This window comes from Terrapene carolina, unplaced genomic scaffold (assembly GCF_002925995.2).
Source record: "Terrapene carolina triunguis isolate 2854851 unplaced genomic scaffold, T_m_triunguis-2.0 Scaffold53, whole genome shotgun sequence".
Taxonomy (NCBI): domain Eukaryota; kingdom Metazoa; phylum Chordata; order Testudines; family Emydidae; genus Terrapene; species Terrapene triunguis.
Genome location: NW_020664404.1, coordinates 13,692,906 through 13,701,457, shown reverse-complemented (window position 1 = coordinate 13,701,457; position 8,552 = coordinate 13,692,906). Strand labels below are relative to the sequence as shown.

The window sequence follows — 8,552 nt, the reverse complement described above, 5'->3', positions numbered from 1 at the left end:
GCCCCCATTCAACCCCCCTGTTCCCCACCCTCTGACCGCCCCCACCCACATCCACACCCCCGGTCCCTGACCACCCTCCGAACTCCTCTGCCTTCTATCCAACCCCCCTCCTCCGCTCCCTGCCCCCGTACCACGCTGCCTGGAGCACCGGTGGCTGGCAGTGCTACAGCCATGTCACCCGGCTGGAGCCACCCACGCACTGCGCAGCACAGAGCACTGGATCAAGCGGAGCTCTGCAGCTGCATTGCCCCAGGAGCTCGCAGCCCCGCCGCCCAGAGCATTGCACCCACGGCGCAGTGAGCTGAGGCTGCGGGGGAGGGGGAAGAGCAGGGGAGGGGCCGGGGGCTAGCCTCCCGGGGCAGGAGCTCAGGGGCCGGGCAGAACAGTTCCACGGGCCGGATGTGGCCTGAGGGCCGTAGTTTGCCCACCTCTGAGCTAGAGGCATTCCATATGTGCTGTCTGAGCCAAATCCAAGTACAAAGTGGTTTGACTTTGTGTGAAATGTCACAATCTCACAAAGATTCGGCCTTCCTTCAATAGCTCATTATATTCAAAAGCAACACTGCATGCTCTTCGGCCAAGACACCAGAATGGACAAAAACACCCCAGCACACCGTGTTCTCAAACTCTCCATCGACACATGAAGGGGTGCACATCCTGGCCTACCTGGCGCCATCCATGAGGCCACCCCAGAGATTCATGGATTCGCATTACTGAGCCAGATCTGGGAACTTCACTATACAATGCCTAGTGTGATGCTATCAACCATGATCACTCTGGCTGGTGCAACAGTCCTCCATAGACTGTATGTGTTTGACCCTGATGGTGAGGCTCGCTCCTTCCAGTTTTCTCATCTCCCAGCCAGCAGTGGTTGACAAACAGCCTGATTCTTCGCCTAAAGTCTCTTCTTCTAGGGACCCCAAAAGGGAGTGATAGGCAGAATAGCTCATCTTCTCTTTATTCAACACATCAATTAAGCCTAATTTCTGACACTCCAATTTTTGTTCATTACTTTCCAGTTCCACACTTCTCTTGTTTGCCAGACATGATCTTAACACAGTCCTTTAATAGGCTTTTTTGTTTCGACTAATTTAGTCATTCTGTCTCCTTTTACACATTTTTCTAACAATATTTTGTTATAGGCATTATTACATTTTATGAACTTTCACTTCTCACAGTTGAGTCCACAAACAAGGTAAGTTTTAATTTGTAGGCCCAATTATTACAACACCTTCTGCATAACACGGGCTATAGAAATTCCCAATATATTTCCTGTTTGAACTACAGCAAACCTTTTAGAAAAACATCCAATATTGATTTTTAAATGGTCAGTGATAAGAGAATCCACCGTCACTTTTGGTAAGTTATTCTGTAGCAAGGCCAAAAGACTCACCGATGTGGCACCTCCTGCTGGTCGTCCTGGCAATTAGCTCTTTTCCAGCCTTGGAGCGCCCTCTGCCAGCTAGTGGCTCACCTGCTTCAGACCCCCACGTCCCTCCTGGACCCTGGTGCCCCTTTACCTCGGGGTTCTGCCCCAGCAGTACCCCCACACTCTGGGTCTCCCCTCCTAGGGGAACCCCCAACCCTCTAAGACCATCTTGCCTCAGTGGCTACTGCCAGTCATCATCTAGCCCCCTCTCACTGGGGCAGACTGCAGTCTATAATGGCCGTTCATCACTGGCAAGGAGGTAGGACCAGCTGCCTCTGCCTATCCCTGGGCTACACCTCTGTAGCCCATCCCTGCTTCGGCCTTAACCAAGGCCTCGGCCTGGAGCTCCCCAGCTCCTCTTGCCTTTCCCCAGCACTGCTCTGCGTCAGGTACCCTGTGCTCCCAGGCAGCTAGCTCCTTCTCCGTCCAAGGCTGGAGAGAGACTGTGACCCAGCTCCTCCCTTAGGCCTTCTTATACTCCCAGCCCAGCCCCGATTGGCTGTCTCAAACCCGCTCCTAATTGGTTCCCTGGGGCAGCCCTTTCCCAGGGCAGTTTTTAACCCCTGCCACACCGGAGTGGGGTGACCGCCCCGCTACATATTCCAATGGTTAAAAATCCTCATTGTTAAAAATATGTGCCTTATTTCCAATCTAAATTTATCTGGCTCCAACTTCCAGCCATTGTCTTCCAGACTGAAGAGCCCATTATTAAATATTTGTTACCCATGTGGGTACTTATAGGCTGCGATCAAGTCACCCTTGAACCTTCTCTTTGTTAAGCTAAATAGATGGAGCTCCTTGAGACTATCACTATAAGGCATGTTTTTCAATCCTTTAATCATTCTCTTGGCTCTTCTCTGAACCCGCTCCGATTATCAACATCCTTCTTGAATTGTCAACGCCAGAACTGGACACAGTATCCCAGTAGTGGTCACACCAGGACTAAATACAAGGTAAAATAATCTCTCTATTCCCGCTCAAGATTCCCGTTTATGCATTCAAGTACTACATTAGCCCTTTTGGCCACAGTATCGCACTGGGAGTTCATGTTTAGCTGATTATTCACCAGGACCCCAAATCATTTTCAGAATCACTGCTTTGCAGGATACAGTCCCCCATACTGTAAGTATGGCTTACATTCTTTGTTCCTTGATGTGTACATTTACATTTGGCAGTATTAAAACACATTGTTTGCTTGCACCCAGTTTACCAAGCAATTTCAGCTAGTCTGGTTTAAGTTTTGGTGAAGTTAGGAGGGGTTTATAATAGAATGGTGCAATAGCTCCAACCTTAACTACAGAGAGGCTACTGTCTCTAAAATAAGCAGAAAGTCACTGTACTGTTTCAAAACTTTAGTACCGGAGAACATTTGCTGACCTACCAGTATCAAACCAAATATTAGTATATAAAAACAGTTATGGTTGTTACACACATAATACAAAAACACAAAAGCAACTAAATTAAAAGTCACCTTACAGTACAGAAAAGACAAGTCCTCTACTCTTCTACCCATAGGCACACATTTTATCTTCATCACAACTGCCATACACCACAGATCATGAATCACATCCTTAACTCTATCTCCTCAACCTCCCCTTCTGTACACATCCTTTTATGGAACTTCCCCATCCCAATGCCATTAGTTGTGAATGTCTAATATAGTATATTTTTGTGTTGGGAAGGAGTAGATTAGTAATGGAGGTAATGGAAGGCTGTCATCCCTAGAAGGAGCAGATAACATTGTGGTAGATGGTCTCTGGTGTATACTAATTGTAGTAGAGTTAGGGTGTGTGCTTGTGGAGGGAGGAATGTTTTGTTGGGAGGGAGTAGATTGGCGAAAGGTGTGATAGAAAACCAGCATATAGTGTTCTTAACTGTTTTCACAATGAATTTTTTTGTATATTCATTTCCTAGGGCTTTTATGGGGCTTGATCCTGCAAGGTGCTGAGCTCTCTGATCTGAGCCAACAAAGTACTTAACCAAGTGTTTAACTTTAATTATATGAGTAGTTTCATTGACTTTTTCATATTTTTAAAGTTAAGCACATGTTTAAGTGCTTCCCTGAATTGGACCTATAGTACACAGTACCTTGTAGATACATTGAGATCGACACTTGTCTTAACATTTCAGAGAGGAGACAGATGAGGTGAAGGAAGGGTATGCCTGTAGGGGTGGTTCCTGGAGCTGTGCCCCAGAAGTATAGCTGCCAAAGGAAAAGGTTTTATCTGTCAGTAGCTGCACATAAAACGTAGATATGGGATAAAATATGGCATAAAAGCGTAGTTAACGATGGTGGTTTTATCTGTCAGGTACCTGTTGGTGAATAAACTGTCAGTTAAAATGAATAACATCTGTTGCACGAGCTTCCTTCAAGTTTATCAATTTTGAAAATGTCACTTAATCAAAAAGGCAGAATGCCATGGACAAATTTCAACAACAATAATTTCAAATACTTTCTATTATAAATTTAAGAAATCTAATAAAGCTACATTTGAAATTCAAAGGGAAATTTCACATTGAACATCTATCTACATTTAGAGAAAAACAGAAATTTATGTTCCATTTTAAAGCTCACTTCAGAACACAACCCTGACTGCGAGGTTGAGAACAAGCACCTCCATAGCATTCCAAAGTTGAATGGTTTTTCCAGAGGTCTTGTTAGCACCTCTTGGACCCAAAAGGTATCTCTTATTTTTTTAATTTTCTCTTCAGTCTCAAGGTGTGGAACTGTGAATTATTTATTCATATTAAATTTCAGGGATTTATTTCCTAACCTTTCTTGTGCCACAGTCACAGTCCTCTCCTTCCTCCACTTTTTTGTTGCCACAGACGGGAGCTCTATAAGATGCATTCAAATACGGTTTGTTCAAAAGGCATTCCCCTTCTCCATTTGCAATGAAACTTTGAAAGTCTCCTATACTGCAGTTGCTAAAGGCCTTTGTCCCACTGGAATGTCTAAAACATAAAGTACAATGTCATTGTTAAAATATTCTCCATGCTTTGTAAAATGTATATCCTTTCATGTCACTGAAATACTCTCATAAAGCAAAAATGACTTTGGTTGCAAAATTAAGGATTTGTTTCAATATGTCAACTGTCTGCCTTGCGGGTGAATGTGGCTATTAACCTGGCACCTTAAGTGCATTGATTTGCCTTCAACAGTCTTCTTGGCTAAAATAAATTAAATAGAACTGGCAACCTCAAATTAACATAATTTCTCCAAATTGGAGGCCTCATACCCAGCATGTCTGCCTCAATGAAGGAATAAATATAATTTTTTAAAGTATGTTTGCAAGTTTGTGCTAGAATGGTGTTTGGGTCCCAGGCAGACTGCATGCTGCAGCCAACTGTGGGCAAGAAGCAGGCATAACATGCAATGGAGGATGCCCTCTTTAAACTAGGAAAACATAAGCAGAGCAGCAAAACCTTTCTAAACTGTTACTGTCTCAATCTCTCCACTAAAGATACTGCAGGCCCTTCCTTTTCTGTCTCTTCCAAAACACTTGTTTATTCTCCTCAGTGAAAAGTTGACAGCAATTGAGGTTAGTTTAATAGTAATCAACCTAGCAGTTACAATTAGGAAACCTATAACATAAATATCAGATTTTTTTTTCTTTCCTATCGTCAGTGGTTATATTGAATTGAGTGTATTAACACATACAAGCCCATTGAGAGAAATTTGGAGCCCCAGTACATCATGTTTTCTGGGGCCCCATCCCCTCCCTTTTCACCCCAGTTCAGACATTTCCATTACAAACGTTGGGAGGGGGGGCTGAGCTTATGGGGCTGGTACAATAGTCTCCCCTTTCCCTCCTCTTGTCATCACAGACAATATAGCATCTCACAAGAAGACGGAACTGTCAGTAAATTATATTTTAATGACAGATTACATTATATGCTAATATTAGAAACATTTAGGCCCTCGAGTAATTTTACATAATAGAACTAACCATGTGAGTAAAGTTACTTACATCCATAAGAGTTTGCATGATTGGGCCCATAATGAGTACACATCTGTACATAGCATAAACTGGAAAGCTTAAAAAAAATGGTGGAGAAAACGGAGAAGTGTAGACTAGTTTTAAACGAAGAGTGACTGAACATTTGAAATTTGATAATAAAAGAACGTATGATCTCTGAAGGTCCAAGTTAGGGCTTTTCCTGTATTCAGTGGCACATCATGAATTAGTGTATTTAATTTCAAGACTGTAGCTCAGCGGGAACATAGACATTAAAAGTCACATTGTTATCAACAACTGCTTAGATAGAGAAATAGGACTTAAAAGAGGAGAGAGATTTTGTACTTAAGTGAAAAGTGAAATATTTCCTGTAACTGTTAGTCTCTGAAAGTACTATTTATTTATTTTAGATTTTTAAATCAACTTAGTGTTCATGGCAAGTACCCGACTGACAGGCAGCCTCAGACTGAATTACTCCCTTTATGCACATGACAAGCAACAATAGAGCAAGCTTTCCTGCACTATGTCACTAATCTGCTTTAAATCTTGTGGGACCATCTCCGGGATGAGAAAGTAAGTCAGTCTGTTGGCTCCTCTGCAGAGATTCCCAGCTGATGACATTTGTGTTGGTATAGTTTGGTTATATGGAAACATACCAACAAAGAGGAGGACTGTGACCTATACCTATATCTATCTAGATATCCATCCATCCATCTATAGGTCACAGTCCTATTCTTTGTTGGTATGTTTCCATATATCCAAACTATCCCAACACACACAGTCGTGCACACACAACTTCCAGCCACCAATGAACTGGGATGGATTTAAAGCAGTGATATACAGGTACAAAAGTCAACATACATCCTAATATGGCATTATTTAGAATGATAGCACTTGTATGCATATTAAAACGGTTCTAAATATAATAAATAATGCAATGCTATGTGAGGTACATAAATTAATAATTTTTTTTTTTTAAACTTACACTGCTTTGGTATGCATTATGCAGGTGTATCCTGAACACTGACAGTCCCTAGAATCGTCATATGCTATTCCCAGACTAAGCCCGAGCAGCTGTGCAATGATGACTGAAAATGTCTCCAGTGTTATTGTTCTTTGATACTAATATAATAAGAAAGAAAGTACTAAAAGTTCATTCAACTGTGGAAACAAACTGCGATAAAAATCTAAATTTTTTGTTTTCTGCCCTGCCTAAAGTACACAAAGATATCTGTACTAGACATAATATATGAAGGAACGCATACTCCATTGTAAGGCAACTGCTCTGTCCCCTTCCAGGACTAGAAGAAAGTTACAAAGAACATATGTAATCCTGAATTCAAACACTCATTAATGTACTTATTCACTGGAGGTCGAATCCTCTGTGCAGTGCCTAGGCTAAGTAGACAAGATGAGTGCAGAGTAGAAGTGCAGGGGCAAGAATCTTTCCATCTGATCCTATGGAGTGGCTACCGAGCCCCATGGCTCAAATAATCTGTGATGCCTTTTTGGAGCCACTGCCCAGAGCAGAAGACCAGAGGACCCCCCCAGACAAGGATATCCTTTGGCTCCATTCCTATCTCATCATCCCCTGCATGCTGCTCCACAGCATGTGAGACAAGGCTCCTCTTCTAATGGTGTTTAACCTCTGAATGGCTCTGTAAATTCTGTGTTCCCCCTGCACAGCATAGCTGCATTGATTCTGTTGCCAGGGGATTCTTCTTAGTTGTAGAGGTGGGTGCAAGATTTGCCCCTACAAGCAAAGGTCAGAACTGTAAGTAACCGATACAGTATATTAATTATACAGGTAAGTAGATTCTATTATCTCATACCAGAGCAACCCCTCCAGAATAGTTTCTCAGACACAGCTTTCCTGCAAAAGATGCCCCTACATAATTTGGTTGGTCCCTGTAACTAAAGCACAAAAAAAGATTCTTGATCATAAATATATTCTTTCTAAAAGCAATGACAGTCTAAAAGATTTCTAGTGCATCTTTAATAATAAAGTAATGTTCTTCTTACACAAATAAATATGCTATGTCATGTGGCCGTAGAATAAGATGGATATTTTTCCACTGTAAAAACCTTCGTAATAATTCATCAGCTTCCCCTGTTGTAGGAATTTTGTTACTATCTGCCCAGAATTCCAATGAAGACAGCACAATTGTCATATTAAGAGGGGTAAACATCTGAAAATGTAACAGAGGAAATACAAGTTAAATTACATGATATGCACTGTAGTATTGTAAGACCTATAAGCAATGGCCATCAGGGACAAATGTAGCAAACTATGGGTTGGATCATCACAGAGTGTATAACCGCAGATGTCCCCATAATAAAATGTTGTAATCTATGTTATGGAAAACACAGTACTGAAAGATCCTAAAATCCAACATCTTAGTCCATATCAATCCTTTTCAACCTAGTCAATCAAAATAAATTCTCAGTGCATCACAACTGTCGGTTCTTTTTATTAGAGAGACAAGGTGAGTGAGGTAACATCTTTTATTGGACCAACTTCTACTGGTGAGAGAGACAAGCTTTCAAGCTTACAAAGAGCTTTTCTTCAGTTCTGTGTGCGCTCAAAAAGCTTGTCTCTCTCACTAAAGAAGTTGGTCCAATAAAGGATATTACCTCACCCACCTTGTCTCTCTAATATCCTGATACCAACATGGTTACAATGACGCATACAGTTCTTTTTATGACCAAGTTAACTTAAAATAAAGGACAGTTACCTGTTCCGTAACTGGCGTTCTTCGAGATGTGTTGCTCCTGTGTATTCCACAGTAGGTGTGCGTGCTCGCCACGTGCACCGGTGCCAGAAGTTTTTCCCTTAGCAGCATCCATAGTGGGGGAGCACCGCTGCGACCCCTGGAGCGGCGCCGACATATCGCGCTATAAAGGGGGCTGCGTGCTCCCCCCACCCTCAGTTCCTTCTTGCCAGACAACTCCGACAGAGGGGAAGGAGGGTGGGATGTGGAATAGACAGGAGCAACACATCTTGAAGAACGCCAGTTACAGAACAGGTAACTGTCCTTTCTTCTTCGAGTGATTGCTCCTGTGTATTCCACAGTCGGTGACTCCAAGCTATACCTGACGGAGGTGGGTAGGAGTTCTAAATGATAAAGGTTAAGGGTTACCCGGGTGGAGCACCGCCCTACCAA

General features: G+C 42.6%; 1 protein-coding gene across 1 annotated transcript in view; it reads right to left on the bottom strand.

The window, feature by feature from the left end:
* The window catches only part of LOC112109523 (disintegrin and metalloproteinase domain-containing protein 2-like), a 71,477-nt gene that overhangs the window by 35,654 nt on the left and 27,271 nt on the right, over window positions 1-8,552 (bottom strand). The window contains exons 8-11 of the mRNA XM_029912768.1: window positions 7,411-7,577; window positions 7,221-7,302; window positions 6,374-6,510; window positions 4,204-4,384 (exon numbers count right to left, since the gene is read on the bottom strand). Coding sequence (XP_029768628.1) covers window positions 4,204-4,384; window positions 6,374-6,510; window positions 7,221-7,302; window positions 7,411-7,577 — 567 coding nt within the window. The remainder of the gene's footprint in view (window positions 1-4,203; window positions 4,385-6,373; window positions 6,511-7,220; window positions 7,303-7,410; window positions 7,578-8,552) is intronic.